The 24553-nt window shown below is 45.7% G+C and overlaps 1 protein-coding gene across 1 annotated transcript in view; it reads left to right on the top strand.

Moving 5' to 3' along the window:
- The first annotated feature begins 4930 nt into the window (after positions 1–4930).
- Positions 4931–24553, top strand: part of LOC147308848 (vertebrate ancient opsin-like) — an 81250-nt gene continuing 61627 nt past the window's right edge. Inside the window, exons 1-2 of the mRNA XM_086271171.1 lie at positions 4931–5303; positions 22801–23129. Coding sequence (XP_086127297.1) covers positions 4931–5303; positions 22801–23129 — 702 coding nt within the window. The remainder of the gene's footprint in view (positions 5304–22800; positions 23130–24553) is intronic.

Here is a 24553-nt window from a genome sequence, read left to right on the forward strand (position 1 = left end):
AAGAACCAGTCCATTTACCATTTAATTTTGCTGGTGCTTTAAATGCGTTTAAAGGCAGGTTTAATGTCCCCGGTGAGCCAGCCAATAAAGGTATCTTTGCTCCGAAGTCTGATATTTTTTCTCTTTACATCAGAAAGTGAAATAAAACATTCTTATTGATTTCCTTTTTTTTTTTTTTTTTTTTTTTTATTGTTTTTTACCTTTATGCTTTGTGTGAATAACTAAGGTGTGTTGCTTAAATCCATGAAGTGCTACAGAGAAAATTACCTTTTATTTATGCAATTAACACGTTTTGAACTCTTAAAGAAATATAACAAAAGGAAAGACACCCAGCTGAACTAAAATGATCCAGCAAACAAAAACTGCTGTGAGCCGCCACCCTTATATCTCCTTTGGGCTTTTGGAGCCTTGACCTGACTTGTAAAAAATAATTGGATAAAAGCTCTATGCTGCTGAAAGATGAAAAATAGATATTTGTTAAATTCTGCCTAAATATGTATTTTACCTGGTTAATGTGTGTGGGAGGGGGAGGCGGACGCACCTGAGCGGCACCCACAATCACGCCTCGCCGCCTTTACGTCTGTGCTCTCTCTGCTGTTTTTTTTTTTTTTTTTTTTTTTTTTTTTGCCTGTCCCGTTTGGCTCTTTTGCCATCAGAATTGTTGTCTAAAGGCAAAGAAAGATGCCCAACGGATTTACTTTACCAAACTGACCATCCCAGCCTTGCCGTAATGGTCCATTTGATTCACCTTTTATTGTTTATTTTATTTTCACTTACTGAATACGGGACAGACTTGACTGGGGGAAAGAAGGGGAGAAAGAAAGAGGGAAAGAGAAACAGCTGAGAAGAGGGACGGGGGAGAAGGGCAAAAGACAAAAACCAACAGAACGGGCAGAGAAAAAAAATGCATATATCAATCACCTGGATCACCTGCTGAGAAAGAAAAAAGAAAGCAAGCAGAAGAGAACAAGAGTAATAGAATAAACAACATCACAATGATATATGGGAATATGACAGTAAATACTAAATGTTAAACATTATTGTGCAGCACATAAGATCAACAGAACACAGTGTGCTTTGAGGTAGGAGCCATTTACCATTTAATTTTGCTGGTGCTTTAAATGCGTTTAAAGGCAGGTTTAATGTCCCCGGTGAGCCAGCCAATAAAGGTATCTTTGCTCCGAAGTCTGATATTTTTTCTCTTTACATCAGAAAGTGAAATAAAACATTCTTATTGATTTCCACAGTGAATTAATGCACTCTGCCATGTGCAGGAATGTGTTTCACAATTAACTGATCATAGTTACCAAACAAAAACTGCAAACAAAGGTATGGGTGCCAGCAGTTCAGCAGTGAAGAGTCAACAATCTCACATGATATCAGTACATGAAATAATCGCTGAGACATGATAGTCATAATCAGTTTGGATTGGGTGTAACAGGCAAATGACTTGAAAAAGGAAATTCAAAATCAAACTGATAACCTTTTTGAAGCTTGGTATGAATATTATCTGAGCCAAACTGATTGAAATTTGGAACAAAAAACCCCTTCCACACCTTCCTTGTTAGGAGAGAAGCAGGCTTTCTTTTTTCACTGACATGTTTCAGAGCCGAGAGCAGGAAAAAATACTCCGGGTATTTGGAAAAGTCTGACGACTGAACTTTCGGCTCATAGAGATTACATGAACATGAGATGATTAATAATATTAATAAAAGTATCCACCACTGCAACCATATGTGTAAGTTCAACAGTGTGCTTTAAAGACACCATGATCATTGTTTGTAGAATTTTAAATGACCTCAGCACATAGTTATGGACAGCTGCAATGACATGCACTTGATTTGACACCTGCCAGTCTGCCACAAAATGCTGAGCCGCATCCTGAGTGCCTCTCACAATCTATTCTCAGACAATCCCCCCACCTCCCACCACCATCATATATTCTCCTCTGCTGTATCACGCCATGACAAGCTGTGTGTCAAGCACTTAAAGCACGGGTCTCAAGTAGGGGCTGTGGAGGGCCTGTGTATTACATTTGTGGACAATAAATTGATATGATCCACAGCATCACGCCTCTTCTGAGCTTACCCTAAAGCCCGTGGTACATTAAGTTGCAGAGCAGCAGAGGCCATTCTCACAAGGTCAACATCAGAGGTGAGGGTAACAATGATGTAGGAGGAAGGAGGAAGGAGGAAGCATGGGGAGGATGAAGGAAGCTGGGAATTTTGTAGATTTGTCATTTAATTAAAACCTCCTGTGTCCGCATGTCCAACCAGCTCAGCCCCTCACAGTTATATAGACAACAAGAAAAGGCAAACTTGGAGGAAGAGAAGCTATGATATATCCAGCAGAGCTGTACAAAGCTTGGCTTGGCTGCTGAACTCATGGCTGTTTTCTAACTCAACTTAAAGCTCAGATATTGGTCTAATTGCAGCTTTGGCCTGCTGAAAAGCACATGAGAGAATATCATCTCAATAAATGGGGTAATAACTCCAGAAATATTACTCATTTTAGTATATACTGTTATATTAAAGTGGAAATGACACAGCCGGCTGCCCAGATGTGTGAGTGCTTTTCATAAATAAATGTAAACCCTAGCAATTGAAAGCATAATGTGGGACAGGGCGAGCAGAACAGGGCGAGATTGTGAATTTGGGTCTGAACATACCACGGAGAAAGTGAACATGTCCTTTTCACCTAATAAAATACTTTCTGTTAATAAATGTAACAATTTACCCCTCTGAAATTGGGCTACAGTGACAGAACTGTGTGTCTCTTTGGGGGAACAGCAAGACAGATTTAATGTGACCAAACAGGTAACAGTCCATAACAAATCAACTACATGTGATATTATCCATAAAGCACCATTCTGCTAGCACTTTTCCTCTGATTTACACATAAAACAGAATCTCTGAGACAACCTTCTGACCCCATTTGCACTTCATCGTCCTGGACATCTCCTCAGAGCACAGTCGCCAAATTGACCTAGAAACCCACCTAAATACCAACCGCCCAATCCCACTGCGATGATTAAATGAGGGTGGTATCACAGCAGAAACCCAAGTGTCTTGATTCAACTCAATTAGGCCTGCATATGGGGAAGATGTTGTCAGAGTAAATGTCACTGTACAGTTTTCACAGGTAATTACCTCGCTCCACTGTGACAAGGGGCCTATTTGGTGGAAAGTGTTAGAACACACTGGGAAGGTAAGACTAAGTTTCCCCATCTAATTCTGGAACTTTCCATTGCATGCAAAGTCAAGAGATGCAAAAGAGGGATATTTTTATCACACTGCTTTAGCACCAAATTGTTGCCCTCCCACTCACATGCAGTCGATATTTGTCTGGCTACCAGGATTTGCTTTTAATCATCAGCTAATTGCTGACAATCGTTGAACTGGTGGTTTATTAATTATTTTTTGTGTGTACTGTTTGTCTGTGTCTGCTGACATGACACATAAAGCTGCAACAACCAGAAGAGACTCAAAGTTATGTTATTGCTGATGCAAACTGATCTATTTGTTCACTCAGCTTTTTTTTTATCTGCTTACTGTCGCTTCAACATAAAACTCCGTTTAAATCAAAGTGAAAGGCGACATGCTGTTCCTCGCACAAACGAAAAAAACAACAACTGCATTATCTGTCAGACATGCCACGCGCGTGTTTAGAGATAAGAGTTGAGTGGTTAGTGTAGCATGTGGAGGAAAGGTTGCGCTTGTTTGACTCAGAAGTGAGTCAAGGTTCAGCAGTGCACGGTGTGCTATCTGCACACAAATGCTACGACTCCTCTCTGCCTGCAGCGGAATATATGGACGCCAGGAGAGAAGATGCCTGACACTCATGTTTTAGCATTTCACTGCTCCTCGTTATTCCTGGCTGAAAATGCAATTCATGGAGTTTTACAGAGCTGGCAGATTGGAGGCGGGTGAGGCCCAGACATCTGTACATTGTGACTTCACACGCAGAGTTTCAACCTTCCGCTCAAACCCAGTGCTGCACGGTGACCTCGTTATAATCTAAAACAGCCCCAAAGTCGGCTGGAAATCTCCCCATTAGTGATTATTCACCTGATTCATTTAGGGCGGCTCATTGCTTTTGTGCCTGATTTAGAAAGACTGCACAACATTTCCCACTGCGAGAGATGCTTTCTAAATAAAGACAGTGAAATGCTATAACTGGTGGTGATATATTAAAGAGCCGGGGGCTTCTACCTTTCTACTGCTACGGTATTGACTTCATTTACATGCATGCAGACTTGGACGCACCGTTGATTAGTGGAATTGGTTCAGCACCTCGGACAGCGCCGAGCATCGATACCTGCACTGAGGACGTCAGAGCAGAGGTGGGGCTGGGGTGGTGGTGGGGAAGAGCAGCTCCATAAACTTTATTGAGCGGGACTTTTCGTCGAGTCGCGCTCTGAGCAAGAGCGGGTTGGCGTTTCTCTTCGAGGAGCGCCATTATCGCCCGATTGGTCGATGCTGCTGGATGCCCAACGCCGCTCCTTCCACCCACACACCCTCCCAGTCACCGAACGTCAGCTACCGGAGAGCGGGCCACGGTGATTTAAACACGGACAGAGAGAGAAGGTGTTTGCGTGAGAGACAGGAGCGTCTCCGGAAAGAGTGCGAGTGCACACTGTAGACATCCACACGGTGGAGCAAAGCCTACAAACTTTATTCCTTTTCTTTCTTTCATTTCTTTTTTAAGATATATTCCTGTTTACGAACACTCCCCTCCCCCTGAACAAAGACAAAGTTTTGACATCCCCACCAAAAAAAGAGCAAAAACAACAACTATTTATCACCCCACTTGTCCGCTTGGCTCTACTTGACGTTTCTTTTTAAAGCAACAAGTGTTGTCGGCTACGGTTCTTTTTCTTATTAGCTACCGTGGTCACTCGGTGTGGCACCGCAGTGACACCAGGACTGCCATGATCGTGTCCAACGTGAGCCTGAGCGGCTGCGCGGATTTCAACAGCGCTCTGTGTACCGGAGCCGGGGAAGGGCACCTGGGGGGCGGATCATACCGGACCGCTCTCACCCCGACTGGGAACCTGGTAGTGGCTGTGTGCCTGGGCTTTATCGGCACTTTCGGACTTATTAACAACCTGCTGGTGCTTGTTCTTTTCTGCCGCTACAAGATGCTGCGGTCGCCCATCAACCTGCTCCTGATGAACATTTCCATCAGCGACCTGCTGGTGTGCGTACTGGGGACTCCGTTCAGCTTCGCGGCCAGCACGCAAGGAAGGTGGCTCATAGGGGAACGGGGCTGCGTGTGGTACGGCTTCGCCAACTCGCTCTGTGGTGAGTACAAATGCGGGATCAGTTAGGTGGTGCTATAGGTTTCTGTACTGTATACAGGCTCTATATTCTTTATTTCACACGAGGTCGTGAGTGTTGCTGCGCGGAATGCGTGGATCCTCTCCAGAGCACTGCGCTTTGTAGACTGGATCGTGGTATGCTTTATTCGTACAGACGAAATGATGATTTTGAAAAAGAAAACGTAAAAATGTCCAACTGTCTCTCGTGCACTGAGTCATGTGTGAAGCCATATCAAACTTTCACAGAAAAGCTTAAAAATCTTCGGACTCCTAATGAATTAAATCTGGAGATAATGAGCAATGCTCGTGTGCCACTCTGGAGACAATAAGAGCCTGTTATTACAGCTGTTTGTTCGTTCTGCATGACTCGTCGCTGCTGGAACAAGGCATTTTGTTTATTGCAAGCTTTCTCTCGTTCGTTTCGTGCATTTTGGGTGGGATCATCCTGCAGTCTCCTACGTCATTAAGGTCTTTCATTAAGGTATCGCTTAAAGTGGAGGTTATCTTATTACGTTTTATTGTTTTAAAAAACAAACAAACAAGCAAATAAAAAAACTCATTCTGCACGAGTCAACTGGTTCATGAATCCAATCCGTGATTCGAGTTGCACATCTCCTCTCATAATCCCGATGAAGCTTTCACATAAAGATGCGCAGGTTTGGTCCAGGTGCGGTACTGGTCATTATATCTGTGGATGTGGTCTGGATGGAGCTCCGTGACAGACCGTACCGTACCGGTCCCTTCTGCAGCTGTGTGCATCATTTTGACATTCTCCTTGTCATAAGACAGCTCCACGGTTTCACGAAAGTAATTTAGTCATTTAGAAATCGTTTGTTCGAATTCCATTATGAACTCTGCAGCATGTCACACTACTGTCGGCTGGTGATTTTTGTGTGCAACCTGCTATTAAATGGCCGCTAAATGCTTATTACCGTTTAGTTGAGAGGCTGTACCTGAGGCGAATCAAACCTCCTCACTGTGCACTGTTCATTTAGCTGCTCCTGCAGGTCTGTAGCGGGCTGTGGCGACGCTGACTGCCTCCATGGCAGGTACATGGCATTTGTTGCAGAATAAAACATTTCCAAGGGGGAAAGCTGTGTAATGAGAAAACGGGATGCTGCTATACCTTTGCTCAGCAGTGCTGACATAAATAAATTGGGTATAATGATGCACACAATAGAGAATAATGCTGGTACGCACTTGCTTGATACTGGGCCAGACTGGATTGCGGAATTAAAGTAGAGCGATCAGACCAGGTGTGCTCTATACCAGCAGCAAACAAGGAGTTTCAATTAGCATTAAACACAGACTTACATTAATTGTCCTCTAAGAGTTGTATTAATTAAAACCGTCAGTGCACACATCCGAGTCACTTGGATGAAGTTCTCTTTTTTGCAAGCCTTATTTCTGTATAAAAGATGAAAATGTTCTTCTGTCAGCAGGAGTCCTTGGCCCAGTGCCTGATTTAAAGTGTTTAATGAACAGAGTCACAGACACTGAAAGGCAGGATGTCCCATCTTGAATCTTTATCACTGCTGTATATTATACCAGTTCCCTCTTGCTTTTAAATCAGTTCATATTTTAGTTGCTTGACAGGTAACAAGTTGAAAAAGAAGAATTCCTAAAGTTCACTTTTCAGTTGAATCAAAACACACAAGTCACCTTTGGGAAGACTTAAAAAAACATTAGATGAAAACCTGAAAAACTTTGAGCTTTTCAGTTACAGAGACCACAAATTCTTTGTGCAGCTGCGAACGGACCGAGTGTTCATGCTGGATGTCTGCGGTCAGCGGTGGCAGCCTTTCACTGATGAAGTTTGCAAGGGCTGATAAATCTTTTCTAAAACTTCTCTCACTCACTTCAACACATCTAATCTTCTGATGTTTAAAGGCCTGCTTTAAGCTGAGAAATGGCCACTGGAGCCAAACATTAGGTCCTCTGATACCTGCTGCAACTAAAGATTTCGGGCGTTTGATCTTATCTCGAATAGGATTACAGCTTGTTAGCCACCTATGTGAGAGTCCAGTTGCTGTGAAGCAAAAATCCCTCCGAGATAAAAGTCTGATTTCTACTTGAGAAACATTTGTGTTACATAATTTCCCATCCTTACTTTATGGTCATTCTGTGGCCCTGAGGTCGTCACGCTTCTTTGTGGTCACTTTGTGCATTATGTGAGCACCGAAACCTTCCTATCCAGGCGACAAAGGAAGAGGCTAAACACGGAGCAAACAAGTCCAGCAGGGGTTTTAATCCCCTGCTTTTATCAGCTCTTTCACACATTGATCTCTGGCTAACATTTACCCGCAGTGCACACTAACTAAATTGCATTTTACTTTCCACAAGAGCCTCGTGAATCTGTCAGCCTTTTAAATTCAAAACAGGCTCTCGACTGGTACACTCGCTTCCTCTGGGATAAGTTCCAAAACTTTATTTCTGTCTTATCATGGTGCAAAAAAGGCAAACTTCCAATCATTTTACAGTATCTGAGCGAGCTTTGATCGCATCCACCGTCTCGCTAACTCGAGTGTTAGACCAAGATTAAGCACCATGTGAAAATATGTAACACTGACCTCCACAAAGAGCCAATTTATTAAACATCTGACAAAAAAACTGGGCTTCGACAAACTTAAATATTGTAGGGAGACAGTGTGTGTGTGTGAGGGAGAGAGAGAGAGAGAGAAATATCTCACAGACATCATTAGAGCCTCCACTGGTTATGGATGAGTAATTCCTCAATGGCCTCATAAAACCAGAATGAAAGAGTGAGGGAGGGCCAGAGAAAGGAAAAGTGAAATTGATTGTTTGGGTGAATTATGCCGGGTGCCGCTTTGACAAAGCGACAGTCTCTGTATTCGTCGAATCTCCGCGAAGCTTTTCTGAGTGATCGATGTTCCTTCAAATTAGAGGGCATCACTGTCAGTGACAGAAGACATTGTTAGCATGGCGTTAGCACGTCGTATTCCTGCTCTCTCTTCACATCGATTTCTTCTTTCTGCTCACAGTCTTAGATGTTTGAATGACTGAACAATTGAAGATGTATTGCATTGACTTTTGTGCCAAGAGCACCCACTGAACACAATTTGTGGAGACGCATGCATGTGCATGTGTGTGTGTCTTTATCTGGACCTCCTCACCCACTGCCATCAGCCTCCTGGCATCCATTTAGCTGCTTCACCTCTTCTACCCGCCTCTTTGCATTTTCTTCTCTGTCTTGCTGAACTTTTAGTGTCTTCCATTATACTGAAGATGAACAGGACAGGATCTTTTTTTTTCTGTCTCTGACAGCTCGTCTATGTCTTCCTGCATGCCTCCTTCTTCAAGCAGGCTCTGCACACAGTCGCTGGATTAACCTTGCACTGCTGGGGGCCACTCACCACATATTGGAGTCAGATTGCTTTCCGCATACACTCACTCGCTGACCTGCGCACAGCAGCATCACCGAAATAGGCGGGCAAACTGATGAGCGTGCACGTGGGGGGAAAGGAAAATGCACGAATATGTGCATCATGTTGGTGCGCACAACTTTTGGCCTGAGTGATGTTAATTTGTCAGGACGCTACGCAGAATTCTCAGTAGGGAGAAAGAAAGCAGAACAATGCTGCTCTGCTGTAAAGGTCATAGCAAGCAAGCCGACTAATGAGGCACGGTAATAAATACTGAATTAAAGGTCTTGCATAGCAGAGACCCAAAAATATGTTTAGGACGTGATGTGTGTCTGGTGTTCAGCATTCATTAGTGTGAATGATCATGTCCGTATGCTCTGACTTCTTATCCAAAGCGGGGAAAATCGAATAAGAGGTACGCATGTTTGATGTCTCTTAGTAGACTCGGTGCGTATCGCGCTGGTTTCGCGGGATCTTCTGAATAAACACAGCTTTACTCAATCCTGTGTTTTTCATTCAAACTGTCTTTTCCTGGATATACGGTATCAAAGGAGTGATGCAGAAGCAGATGGTTTCTAACAGAAAAGCAAGACAGAAGTGGCGAGTGAATGTCACACAGGCAGGAGAACAAAGACTGTTCCTTTATACATATAAATATATATATATTTCAGATGTTATCACATCATAAGATGTTTCATTTTGGAATATTACATTCAGCTGATACATTTGATCCTGCCAGAGCAGTAAAAGATTGATGCAGGGTGATGTTTGATTTCAGATGCTATCAAAGTTATATCCAGAGATGTGTGGGTGTCTTTCATGATGATATTACATGGCCTCTAATAATGGATTTATTCATACCAAGAACCTTGCAAAGCAGAGACAGTGTTGTACTCATCGGGTAGGTGAAAGTTGTAGGGGATCTGCTGCTATAATCTAGTTTTCCCATTAAAAGCAATGAATTAAATCAACTACAACAGTTTCCATGAGCCTGAGACCAGAAGACTTCAGCAACATGATGCCAGTATTCAATTTTGGGTTAATTTTGAGCCGTGGAAGAGATTTGCTAATTAGTTTTTAGTAAATGTGAAGTTTGATTTATTGTGACAGTTCTTAAAAACTGCTTAAGGGATATTGGAGAAATTTATATTCAGCTGTTGTCTGGAAGATATACAATATGCACATGCTCACCAACCTGACCCGAGACTCATGACCACAGCCAATAAAGTATGTTGTTTAAGATGAAATGCTCTTCTCTTCAGCAGTATATTATTTTCCTCATGCTATTAGGGATGCATCAGTACTGTACTCTGGATCAGGTTACAGTTATACTTCAGTCAATGAGCTCGTCAATAGCTTCAATGCTAAAATGTTAAATGTAATGGACACTATTGCTCCCATTAAGGTGAAGGTTATCTCTGGAAGGAAGAAGTCTCCATGGAGAAACTCCACACTGGTGAAAAATGAAAAAAGAGAGCGTAGGAAAGCTGAGCGCAGATGGAGAAAAACAAACCCCCAGGTTCATTATGACATCTATAAAGAGAAACTTCACAATTCTAATTTACAACTGAGGAGTGCAAGGAGGTCCTACTTCTCTGACATCATCACCAAAAACAGTCATAATGCTCGAGTCTTATTTGCTACAGTTGACAGGCTAACAAACCCTCCTGTGTCAGTGGCAGCTGAACTTCATTCAACCATGGCCTGCAATGACTTTGCCAAATTCTTCAAAGACAAAATCCAAAAGATTAGACAAACAATTGGTACATCAACAGCAGATTCAGGATATGTACTGTGTCCACCAAAAAACAGTTTAAACACCATGAAACAGTTTCACCCTATGTGGGATACACCAGGCACAAATACACGCACACGCAGGTATGTACTGCCAACTTCCACATTTATTTGTCACTGTTAGTTTTGACAGCTGAATCAGTCGCACAGCCTGACAGCTCACGAGCCCAGCTGATCTCTCCTGGCCGCTCCTCCCCGTCTCACTATAAACACAGCGGAGGGAGACCATCATCAGTACATAAACACCATCAGCTGTTCTTACCGGCCTCGCGGCGCCGCCCTGTTGAGCCTTCTGCTCCACTCCTCCCCTGCAGCTGCGCCCGGGGCCACGCCTCCGCCACACACCCCCACCGCCCGTTCGAGGCCGGGGAGCCGTCCGGCCGAGCCAACTCCCCCTCCCGCGAGCGAGAGAGGAAATCGGCCACCGCCATCTGCGCCCCCGGCCTATGGATCACCTTGAACTTAAAGGGCTGCAACGCCAGATACCACCGGGTGATCCGGGCGTTGGCATCCTTCATGCGGTGGAGCCACTGCAGCGGGGCGTGGTCCGAACAGAGGGTGAATGAGCGTCCCAGGAGGTAATAGCGCAGGGAGCCGACCGCCCACCGGATGGCCAGGCACTCCTTCTCCACGGTGCTGTACCGGCGCTCGCGCTCCGCCAGCTTCCGGCTGATGTACAGGACAGGGCGGTCAGCCCCCCTCACCTGCTGAGACAAAACGGCTCCCAGCCCTCTGTCCGAGGCGTCAGTCTGCAGAACAAACGGGAGGGAAAAGTTAGGAGTGTGAAGCAGCGGCTCCCCACAGAGAGCATTTTTCACTCCCACAAACGCTGCCTGGCACGGCCCCGTCCACTGGACCAGATCCGGGGCACCCTTTCGAGTGAGATCGGTCAGGGGGCTGGTTAGCTGCGCACAGTGTTGGGAAGGTTACTTTTAAAATGTATTCCGTTACAGAATACAGAATACATGCCCCAAAATGTATTCTGTAACGTATTCCGTTACGTTACTCAATGAGAGTAACGTATTCTGAATACTTTGGATTACTTAATATATTATCGTGCTTTTTACAACAACGTGAATGTACTATTGCTGTGTGATTTATTACTATTACTGAAGGTCCGCGACTCCGAACTGTAGTAAAGGGACCTCTGACTAATACAGCGGGGTCCCTGTCGGCTCATAGCCGAAAAATAGCTTTACTTTGTTGTGTGGGTCAATTTTTCTTGCGAGAGACAGAGAGAGGCGTTGAAAGACTGCTCCAACGGAACTTATTGTTTTCGGAGGAAAACACGAACACGGTGTACAGTCGAGTCTTAATAGCTTACTTACAACTGGGCTCGTCAGGCACTCTTCTTGGCTGCAGTGGTTATTATTATATTTACATGCTTCCAGCTCCCGTTTTTCCTCGACGACAACTCGTACCTTTCCACTCGCCTTTTTCTCCCTCCTCGCGCTCACAGACACATAACGTGTATGGCAGTGCATTCTCCCTGCAACACGGACTATACTGCCCATGATGCTACATTCTTTAGAGCTATGCTTGTAGCATTCTGCCTGTTAGCTTAGCACAACAACAACAACAACGAAAAGGCGCTCTCTCACCCAGGAAACACACAGTCGCAGAGAGAGAGAGCGTCGCCATGTAACCATGGCAACCGTAACGCTGCTGCCTGGAACGAAAGAACGTAGCTGTCAAACAAAACCCAAACAGTCCTGACCCGCGACAAAATGAAACAGGAAAGTACCGCAGTGTAATCCATTTATTTCAACAAAGTAACTGTATTCTGAATACCACCTTTTTAAACGGTAACTGTAACGGAATACAGTTACTCATATTTTGTATTCTAAATACGTAACGGCGGTACATGTATTCCGTTACTCCCCAACACTGGCTGCGCAAACCCCGGCACAAAGCGACGATAGTAACCCGCCAACCCCAAGAACCGTCTCACCTCCTTTTTCGTCCTGGGGCGCGGGCAGGATGCGATAGCCGCCGTCTTCTCCACCTGTGGACGCACCTGCCCGCCCCCCAGGTGGTACCCCAGATACTGCACCTCCCTCCGTCCAACCGCGCACTTCCTCGGATTGGCCGTGAGCCCCGCCCCCCTCAGGGACTCCAGGACCGCGGCCACCCGCAGCACATGCTCCGCCCAGGTGTCGCTGTGGATGATCACGTCATCCAGGTAGGTGGCAGCATACGCCGCGTGCGGACGCAGCACCCGGTCCATGAGACGCTGGAAAGTGGCCGGGGCCCCGAACAGGCCGAACAGGAGTGTCACGAACTGGTACAAACCGTACGGAGTGGAGAAGGCCGTTTTCTCCCTGGCCTCGGCAGACAAGGGAATCTGCCAATAGCCCTTGGTTAAGTCCAGCGTCGTGAAAAAGCGGGCCGTGCCTAACCGGTCCAGGAGCTCGTCGACCCGAGGCACGGGGTAGGCATCAAAGCGTGACACTTCGTTCACCCTGCGATGGTCGACACAGAACCATATAGACCCATCCTTCTTCGCCACCAGAACGATGGGGCTACACCAGGCGCTGTGCGACTCTTCTATTACTCCCATCCTCAGCATTTCCGCTAATTTCCTCTGCACGATTTTTCGCTTATGCTCCGGGAGCCTGTAGGGCCGTGAACGCACCGTCACGCCGGGCTGCGTCACGAAATGGTGCTCGATGAGGGACGTCCGGCCGGGCAGGGGGGGAGAACACGTCCGCAAAACGCTGTTGCAACGCGACAACATCCGCTCTCTGGGCCTGTGTGAGATGGTCATCACAAGGGAGGGAGGTGGGAATGATAGAATTTGGCACCTCAGGCCCCAACTCATCTCTCTCCTTCACCAGGCTCACCAGAGAAGCGGTTTCGACCTCTCGCCACTGTTTGAGGAGATTGAGGTGATAAATCTGCGCGGCTCCTCCCCTGTCCGACCGAGCGACCTCATAGTCCACGTCCCCGACTCGCCGTGTGACCACAAAGGGACCTTGCCACTTGGCGAGCAACTTCGAGCTGGAAGAAGGGAGTAACACAAGCACTTTATCTCCCGGTGAAAATTGCCTGAGTCTAGCCCCTCTGTCATACAGGCGTTGCTGACGCTGCTGAGCCTGGAGCAAATTCTCCCGTGACAACCTCCCCAAAGTGTGGAGTTTTGCTCTCAGGTCCAACACGTACTGAATCTCATTTTTGGCGGGGCTCGGACCGTCCTCCCAGCTTTCTTTAATCAGGTCGAGCACCCCACGTGGCCTCCTGCCGAACAGCAGTTCAAAGGGAGAAAATCCCGTGGAGGCCTGGGGCACCTCCCACACTGCGAATAACAGAGGGTCTAGCCAGTGATCCCAATTGCGTTCATCCTCGTTAATGAACTTCCGAATCATGGACTTTAAGGTCTTATTCAGCCGCTCCACCAGCCCGTCAGTCTGAGGGTGGTAGACGCTGGTCCGAATAGATTTAATGCCCAGTAATTCGTACAGTTCCCGCAGTGTACGAGACATAAACGACGTGCCCTGGTCAGTCAGTATCTCTTTCGGGATTCCGACTCGGGAGATGACCTGAAACAGTGCCTGCGCCACACTCTTAGCCGAGATGGTGCGCAGCGGAACTGCTTCCGGGTACCGCGTTGCGTAATCCACCAGGACTAACACAAAGCGGTAACCGCGTGCACTCCGGTGAAACGGCCCGATGAGGTCCCCAGCGCTCAAACGGGACCTCAATGAGGGGGAGAGGGCGCAGAGGCGCTCTCGGTATGGCCGGCTGGTTAACAAGCTGGCAGTCCGGGCAGGACGCGCACCAGCGGCGCACATCCGCTCGGATGCCCGGCCAATAAAATCGGGCCGTTATTCGCTCCAGAGTTTTCTCGTAGCCCATATGCCCTGCCATGGGGTTATAGTGGGCCGCCTGGAAAAGTGTTTCCCGGCGGCCCTGCGGCACCAACAACTGGGTGTGTGTTTCCTCAGTCTGAGTGTCACGACTCACTCGATATAATCGGTCATTTAATAAGACGAAACGCGGGTAGGTCTGCGCGGCCTCAGGGCGCACCACGTGACCATCAATAGCCATCACTTGGTCAAAGGCTGAGCGTAGGGTGCCGTCACGAGACTGCTCCAGTGGGAAATCACCCATGGGGGACACTTCCGGGGCCGGCGGGACGTCCCGTGAGGGACCCGCCGGCTCCTCCCCCCCGGAGTCGGTGTCGGACGACCCCGCGTCACCGCTGAATGCCGCGCACACGCTACACCCCGCTTCCGGTCGTGATCGCACCCCCGCGTACTGCCCCAGTAGCTGATGAAACCCCGGCCAATTGGTACCCAGAATCAGGGGGTGCGACAGGCGCGGGCTAACCGCCGCCGTTACCCTATGTGTATGGCCCTTGTATTTTAGCAGCAGCGGCACTATGAGGTACCGGTGCACATCACCATGAACACACCTCACCTCCACCCATTCTGCCTCCAATAATGCCCCGGGGCGAACCAAGCCTTGGTGCACGAGGGTCTGTGTGCAGCCTGTGTCCACCAACGCTTGGCGTATACCCCCTCGAGTCCTTACCGGAATACTGTATGTCCCTCCTGGACCGGGGGAGGGTGCTGGGGCGCCAACAACGCGGAACACCTGCCCCACTTCCATAAGCGGACACTCCCTCCTCAGGTGTCCCGGCTGCCCGCACTTCCAACACTCCGGCCCCGGCGTCTGTGCTGCCCTCCGTGGCTCGGGGGCGGCTCCACTCGGCTCGGTTCCCCTGGACGGCACCAATGCCGCGAAAGGGTTAGTGGGGCTCAGCGCCGGCGGCCGCTCTGCCTGCCCTGGTGCCGGCACACGGCGTCTCGGGGCCGGCACTGGGGCCTGTTTGTTCGGCCTCCGTCCGGTGTCCCCGGGCTCCCCTGCTCCAGCGGCAAGGTGGTCCTCCGCCAGCGTCACCGCTACCTCCAAGCTTGCGGGCCGGTGGCACCGGACCCATCTCGCCGTCTCCGCTGGCAATCCCTCCGTGAACTGCTCCAGCACCACCTTGTCCACCAGCTTCGTCTCGCCCTCCGATGCTCCCGGCTGCAGCCAGCGCACCGCCGCGTCGCGCAGCTGCCGGGCCCAGGCGAATGGTCGGTCCGTTGCAGCCAGCCGACAGGCCCGGAACCGCCGGCGATGGTCTTCGGCGGTGAGCCCCAGCCTGTCCACCACCGCCCAGCTCACATCCGGGAAGCTGCTCCTCGACGCCGGAGGCAGACTCAGGGCCGCTGTTTGTGCCTCCCCAGACAGCAGGGGGAGCAGCCGCAGAGCCCACTCCTCCCGCGGCCATTGGCAAGCCTCCGCCATGGCACGGAAGGTCTCCAAAAAAACCTGTGGGTCGTCCCCGTCCCCCATCCGGGGCACCGCCACCGACAGTGGCGAGGGCTTCGGCGTGGCAGCGGCCCCGACCAGCCGCTCCAGAACTTGCGTCTGTCGGTCCGTTTGCTCCCACAGCGCGGCCAGGTGGGCACGCTGGTCGGCCGCCTGATCCCGGCTCATCGTCGCCATCTCCGCTAGCATCTGCGCCAAGAATTGCAGGGGCTGGGCGGGTGGCGCGGCCTGTGGGTCGGACATTCCCCCACCAGCACTTTCCTGGGTTTCGGCACCACTTGTGGGATACACCAGGCACAAATACACGCACACGCAGGTATGTACTGCCAACTTCCACATTTATTTGTCACTGTTAGTTTTGACAGCTGAATCAGTCGCACAGCCTGACAGCTCACGAGCCCAGCTGATCTCTCCTGGCCGCTCCTCCCCGTCTCACTATAAACACAGCGGAGGGAGACCATCATCAGTACATAAACACCATCAGCTGTTCTTACCGGCCTCGCGGCGCCGCCCTGTTGAACCTTCTGCTCCACTCCTCCCCTCCAGCTGCGCCCGGGGCCACGCCTCCGCCACACCCTATTAACAGCAAAGACCTGGAGGACATCTTGGGTCAACTGAACTCCTCCTCTTGCTGTTTAGACGTCCTGCCAACAAGTTTTTTCAAAAAGGTCTCAAAGACTTTGGAGTCAGACCTGTTACAGATCATCAACCTTTCTTTAATGTCAGGTGTGTTTCCAGAACCACTAAAAACTGCTGTAATAAAACCTATACTGAAAAAGGACAATCTTGACAAGACACAAATGAACAACTACAGGCCGATCTCAAATCTCCCATTTTTAAGTAAGATCATTGAAAAAGCAGTTTCTCAACAGCTGAGTTACTTCTTAAAACAGAATAACTGCTATGATGCCTTCCAGTCAGGTTTTAGACAGAACCACAGCACTGAAACCGCTCTGACCAAAGTGTTCAATGACATATGTCTGAATACAGACAGTGGAAAAATGTCAGTCTTAGTTTTACTGGATCTCAGTGCAGCATTTGACACAGTTGACCACAACATATTACTCAAACGACTGGAGAACTGGGCAGGTCTTTCAGGAACTGTACTAAACTGGTTCAAAACATACTTAGAAAAAAGGAAATACTTTGTATCAATAGGTAACTTCACATCTGAGCAGACAAGTATCACATGTGGAGTTCCCCAAGGTTCCATCTTGGGACCCCTTCTGTTTAACATTTACATGCTCCCACTGGCACAGATTATAAAGAACAACAAAATAAACTACCACAGCTATGCAGATGACACACAAATATACATCACAATGTCACCAGGAGACCAAGGCCCTGTACAGGCTCTTGGTAAATGCATTGAGGAAATTAATGACTGGTTGTGCCACAATTTTCTCCAGCTAAACAAAAACAAAACTGAAGTAATAGTCTTTGGAGCCAAAGAAAAATGATTACAGGTCACCAGAGAACTTCAATATACCTAAAAACCACAAACCAGTAGTGGTGATGGATGCAGACCTAAACTTAGAAAAACACATTAAGACAATAACAAAATTAGCTTACTATCACCTCAAGAATATTTCAAGGATAAAAGATCTGATGTCTCAACAGGACCTGGAAAAACTAGTCCATGCATTCATCTTTAGTAGGCTTGATTACTGTAACAGCATCTTTACAGGTCTACCTAAAAAATCAGTCAGACAACTGCAGTCATTCAGAACTCTGTTGCTCGAGTCCTCACTAAGACCAAAAAAGTGGACCACATCAGTCCAGCTCTGAGGTCTTTACACTGGCTGCCTGTTCGTCAGAGGATAGACTTTAAAGTTCTGATGCTGGTCTATAAAGCTCTGAATGGTTTAGGACCAAAATACATCAGTGACCTCCTGACCCAGTATGAACCTTCCAGATCCCTCAGGTCATCTGGATCCGGTTTTTTATCTGTTCTGTTGAAATCTCCCAATTCTTTGAATCTTTGGGCTGAAGGAAGGACAATACTCGGTGTATTTATGCTCAATCAACAATCATTTATTTCCATACAATTCAACACTTAAGAGCATAAGGACCATCATGATGGGGAGAGCTGCCTGAAGAGGGTCACAGCAAGTCTCAAAATGGTGACGGGTTGCTCAGCTTTTTATAGTCTCTAGTGGCCCCCATCTAGTCATAAAAGCCAAAACATCACATTCTTTCTCTGTTACAGCGCCTAAGTTATGACCTCGGCAGTTGTTTCTCTGCTTTCTGTAAGGTGGGGGTATGGAATGTGGTCTGTCTATCTCCCCTGTCTTAGACACAGAGTCTCCTGCTTACAATCTTCTCTTCATGATTCAACAATTAAGCATGTAACACATTCACAGCAGATCAAGGATACAGAGTGATGCACACTTGTCTAATAAACTAATACGTGAATATGTTCTTTTAACTCAAAAGTATAACGAGAACTAAACTACATACAGCTCACACACTCTATATTAAAGGGTATAATATGATCTACAGCAGTATTCTAATTCAACTACTTTGATTACATATATAAGGTAACATATAATAACAGAATAATATCACAGTTCCCAGAGTCAGAACCAGACACGGAGAAGCTGCATTCAGCTTTTATGCTCCATATATCTGGAACAAACTCCCGGAAAGCCTCAGATCAGCTGAAACACTCAGTTTATTTAAATCCAGGTTGAAGACTCCCCTATTCTCGGCTGCATTTGAATAAAACACCAAATCCACACGTTTAAGCTTAAATTTCAAAATGTACTCTTTCTTTTTCATTTTAAATCATGGTTTTTATTTGTTTCTGTTTTTTAATGTCTCTGTAAAGCACTTTGAATCACCTTGCTGTTGATTGTGCTATATAAAGAAACTTGCCTTGCCTTATACTGCTACATCAGGCTGCCAGCTCAGCTTTTAGTCCTGCCGCAGTCTCAGGTACATTCAAAACTAAAGACATTTCTTAAAGGTGACCCATTCTGCTGATTTACATTTTCATATTATTACTGTCAGACTCTATTAATCTCATACTGGGTCTTTGTGAAGCACGTCAGCTCATCTAGTTTATTTTTTCGTTTCTCTCCCTTTAAGCCAACTTTTTTCTAATTGGCTATCCTTCACTAATAGAAGGTTTGAACAGCAGATGGGCGGGGCTGCTGTTCCTGAGATGACTGTATTCATCACACCCCCTATCTTTGGCATCATACAGAGAAAAGAACAGAATAAAACCATTTAAAGCAGAGTGCTTAAAGACATCTGAAGCCTGCACATATGCTGCACCAAACTCTAGCGATGGTTATCCAACCATTAACCATCCAAAACTGTAATGCTGTTTCGTTGTGGCTGTTCTTCTGTCATCTGTTCCCTTTATGTGGGGTTGCCACAGTGGATCATCTGCCTCCATCTCATCCTCTCCCTAGCATTTGTCTGTCACACCAACCTTCTGCACGTCCTCCTTCACTACATCTAAGAATCTTCTCTGAGGTCTTTCTCTTTTCCTGCCGCTTGGTAGCTCCATTTTCAACATCCTTTTGCCAATTTATCCACTCCCCCTCCTCTGCACATGTCCAAACCAGCTTAACGTTGCCTTTCTCCACACTGATCAAACTGAGCTCTCCCTGTGATGCACTCATTTCCAATCATGTCCATCATGGTCACTCATAATGAAAATATTAATATGATCGACTCTGCCACCCCCCGTCTTTTGTCAGTGCCACCATTTTCAAATCTCATATCACAGCAGGTCTCACTGCCATCTTGTAAACTTTCCTGACACTCTCGCCCACTCACTCCACCCTGCCTGCGCACTCTTATTCACCCCTCTTGTGCAATGTCTGTTTTCTTGGGTGGTTGATTCCATGTATTTTGCTGCCTTTGCTTGTTGCAGCTTCACTGTTACACCTGCTTCTCTCTCATTCTACTTTCCTCTTTTCTCCAGTGCATATCTCACAACTGAGAATACGCTTTTTTTTTTTAGCTGCATGGCCACCAGCTGGCAGAATTAAAAAGAAATTGCAATCTTGCTCAGTGAGAGTTTGTTTATTTGAAATAAACTCCTCTGCCGAAAATATGGAAGCCTTTACAATCACTATAATCACTATAATCACAAAAATTACATCTATTATATTGTTTCTCCTAAGCTGATGACTTGGTAGTCCGTGGTCCACAGCAGCAGAGAAAACACTATAACAGAATTTGATGTGCAAACAACAATAAAATGAACCACATGAGTTCAAAAAACTTTTGTATTATCAGATTCTGCTTAACTGAAGTATCTTCTTTGCACATTTCATGGTCACTAAAACACGAAGTTTCATCTTTTTTTCATTGCCTTAAATAACGAGAGATGTTTATTTTCTTATCAGCAGTGAGAAAATTATTTTTCTCACTGTCTTTAAAAATGTTTTGCACGTGATTATTACAAAAACACTCATCAGATATCACTATGATGTGTAATGCTTAAGATTTGGGAACTTTGCAGAGAATTCAGAAAATGCTTCCCTCTCATGTCACTGAATCATTCCTCACAGGAAAGGTCAAACATCTGAGGATGCCTGAGGAAAGACCGATTTAAACACATAATGGAGTAGAAAAGGAGTTTTTTGAAAGCGTTGCTACTGGATTACAGCAGATTTTACAGATCATACCCAGCTATAAACACGACCGCTTTAGATCTCAGCTGAAAAATGACAGTAGCCCGTCCACCTGCTGTGGGAGGACAGTGTTACCAGGCTTTCATGTCAAAACTCACAGAAAAAAAGGGGGAGAGAGAGTAACAGATTTGGCTTAAATTAAAAAAACAACTGGAATTTTTTTTTTAGGTTTGGTTCTTATGAGCCAGCCCAGATCAAACAGAAACATAAGTGGACTGTTGTAAAACTGTGTTGACTTTAGAATATTGCTGTAACAGAGCTCATAAAAGCCCTGAGCTAACAGTCTGTGCAGGACAAACCACATTGAGTTTAATATCTGGGGGTAAACAGACAAGCACAACACACTGTACCACAGAGACTGTGTAGTCAAGTCAATGTATTTGGATAAACAAGACAAAAATACTCAAGTTTTCAACTACAGAACTAAACTTTGTTTCTATTCTGCTGACTTAGTTTTCTCTACCTAACCTCATGCACAGTTTATTTTTTAAAATACAGTAAAATAACAATAATAATTAAAAGTGGTCATTAAGCATGGCCCAGTGAACAGGATGACAAGACTAAAATTATGTTGTGTATTGAACAGTTACATACATATATATGAAAATGGTTTCTGAGATTTCTGTCTTGTGCTGCACTGAGACGCCGTGGGTAGTGCCGCTGTTTATAATGTGCAGTGTGGGTTTGCTGCAGGCTCCAGACTATAAATATAAGATGATTTCTTTTGCTATAGTTTTCTACGCTATGATAAATTTTAAAGCTCACTTTAGCTGCACTTGTGATGCCAGGACGTCTTTGGGAGGCTTTATATCACAGTGACTGTGCATGTTTTTCTCACTAGAGAAGAAAAACATTTGGACAGGCGGTACATTTCAGTCTGTATTTTATGATCCCATTAAAGGTGAAATATTATATTCAAGCTTACAACAGGAGCACACTGAACAAGCAGTCTGTAGTCTTGCTGTATGTCTGTGCATGTGTCACACTTACGTTTCAGATCATGAAATATAATTTAATATTTGACAAATAGAAGATGAGTACGTACACTCGGAATACAGGAAATACCCTGCAGGAACGAGCAGGAAACAAACAAGCAGACTACACAGTACAACAAACAGAAGCAAACTGAAGATTTAAATACACAAGAGCTAATGAAGGAAAAGGAAAGAAGTCACTGCCATCTATCAGTCTGTAAAGGGTTACAAAGCCATTTCTAAAATTTGGGACTCCATTGGACCACGGTCCACAAATGGAGAAAACTCAGAAAAGTACTGAACCTTCTGAACTTTCCCAGCCTACCAAAAGTACTCCAAGAGTGCATCGACGACTCATCCATGAGGCCACAAAAGAATCCAGAACAACATCTAAACTTCTGTAGGGCTCACTTCACTCAGTTAAGGCCAGAGTTCATGATTCAACAAAAAGAAAGAGACTGGGCAAAAATGGCATCCATGGAGAGTTTAAAGGAGAAAACCACTGTTGACCAAAAAGGACACAAAGGCTCGTCTCACATTTGCACAAACATCTTGATGATCCCCAAAACTTTCTGGAAAATATTCTGTGGACTGGGGAGAAAAAAGTTGAACTTTCACCATCTGGTGTAAAACTAGCACAGCATTTCATTAAAAAAAAAAAACACCATCTGAAAAGTCAAGCATGGTGATGCTAGTGTGATGGTCTGGGGCTGCTTCTGGGTGACTTGCTCTAAATGATGGGACCATGAATTCTGCTCACTGCAAAGAAATTCCGGATGGAGAATATCCAGCCATCGGTTCATTTCCTGAAGCTCAAGAGCAGTTGGTTTATACAGCAGAGTAATGATCCGAAACACAGCAGCAAGTCCACCTTTGAATGTCTCAAAAAAAGAAAAAGAGAAAACAAAGAACAAAAGCAAAATGAAGGTTGTGAAGTGGCCTTGTCAAAATCCCAACTCAAGTCAGATTCAGATGCTTATGGATGACCTTAAACACGCTGTTAAAAAAAGTCTCCAGTGTGGCTGAACCGAAGAACAGTGGATCAAAATTCTTCCACAGCGATGTGGAAGACTCACTCCCAGTTATCACAAACTCTTGATTGCAGTTCTTGCTGCCGTGGGTGGCACAACCATTTACTAGATTACGTTTCACACAGGGTCGGGTAGGATTGGAAACTTTTTCCCTTACTAAACGAAATCCTAATTTAAAAACTGCATTATATATTTACTCTGGTTATCTTTCTTTAATTAACATCAAACTAACTAAAAAGACTTTAATGATCTGAATAGTAAGGGGGAAATACCATATGTGTCTGTACCACATGTGCATATAATGCCTACCTTTGTATTTCTGTGCTCTAGGCATTGTGTCCCTCATCTCTCTGGCTGTCCTCTCCTATGAGCGCTACAGCACTATGATGGCTCCCACTGAGGCGGACTCCTCCAACTACCGTAAAATCTCCCTTGGCATCATCATGTCCTGGGCGTACTCACTTATCTGGACCCTGCCGCCGCTCTTCGGCTGGAGCCACTACGGCCCAGAGGGACCTGGGACCACCTGCTCTGTTGATTGGACAGCCAAGACAGCAAATAACATCTCTTACATCATCTGTCTGTTTATATTCTGCCTCATCGTGCCCTTCCTGGTGATTGTGTTCTGCTACGGAAAGCTACTGTCCGCCATCAGACAGGTGAGTCAATATGGGGATGGAGGAGACTTTCAGTCACCTTGCAGGACTTGCAGAGGAGAGCCTGTCCTTTCTGTGTGGGAAAATCCCCTCAGATCAGCTGCAATACTCAGACAGCCTCGCTGGCACCTGCAAACATACCATGTTCTGAATCACATATGATTGGCTGACTTAAATAAGCAAGCTGTTGAACAGCTGGACCTAATAAAGTGGCTGGTGGGTGTATATCAGCTGAACATTTAGGCGAATGTTTTTCTAACATATGTCAGTGTTGTGCTTGCAGCTTATAGAGTGGTAACATTACTCATATGTGACTCAGCAGATGCTCTCAGTGTAAAGAGTGAAATTAAATCCTGTCTACACCTCAAGACACTCAATATTCTAGTAAATCAAACAGGCAATGTGAAAAAGCACAAAGCAAAAACAGAGATTCAAAGTCTTCCCAGCTTTACTTAGAACAGCAAAATCACAGGTCACTGATTCAGAATCATTTCCAGAGCTGCATATATGCACATCAGAACTACTTTAAAAGTGAATGAAAAAGAAAGAAAAAATCTTTGAAAACCATACAGAACAGTGATTCAACCATTTCTGTTTTCTGGCAGTTAAAGCAATAGTTTTCAGTTTGAATAACTTTCCTCCAGTGATGTGAACCAGTGAACCAAAACCTACAGCTGGTTTATATACTCATTTCTATAGCAGAGCTAATTATGGTTTGGAACCTCAAACTGGTGAAACGTTACACTGAAATGACCATCGGTAAGTGCGTGTCTGTCTTTGGGCCACAGGACAGCTGCACACACACCAAACGTACACACACACATCTTTTAGTTTCCGCCGTTATCTGAATCAGCCTAAAAGCACAGAGACTTTTAAAGTAATGGTCTCTACACGGGGTTTGTGTATCACATTATTTTGCTTGTCTTTCCAGCTAGTTTGAATTAGCATCCTGAGTAATGTTTTCAGTTGCTGGTAGCAATAAAGAGCCTAATTTACATAACGTGAATTTACATAAGTGCTTAACAACTGAAAATAAAGTGTACAATGCTGCGGTAGCCCGAGCATAACAGATTAGTTATTACTATAAAATGACTTTAGGTGAACAATGTCTTTGAATGATAGCACGATCCGCTTGTTCCTGTTTGTTTTTGCTTCGTTTTGTCTGTGCTGAAGAAAGTCTCTGGGCCTCAGTCTTCGTTATTCTATGGAGACAAGTTGAAATGTTGTCTGACATGCGACAGGTAATCCTGCTCTTTCTACGACTACATACACTCATACTTGTATTGATTAGTGTCCCTGACACTGACAGTTTCTTAATGAAATCACAAGTGGTGATTGTGGACTAAGTGTTTTTCAGGAAGAAACATGTCCTTCCATGCAACAGGCCACTTCTTCACACTGCCCTCCCTTCTATAGATAGTCAATAT

Source organism: Aulonocara sp. 'chitande type north' Nkhata Bay, linkage group LG18 (genome assembly GCF_057382095.1).
Source record: "Aulonocara sp. 'chitande type north' Nkhata Bay isolate Kocher_YH1m ecotype deep benthic linkage group LG18, A_spYH_male_GT1.1, whole genome shotgun sequence".
NCBI lineage: Eukaryota > Metazoa > Chordata > Actinopteri > Cichliformes > Cichlidae > Aulonocara > Aulonocara sp. 'chitande type north' Nkhata Bay.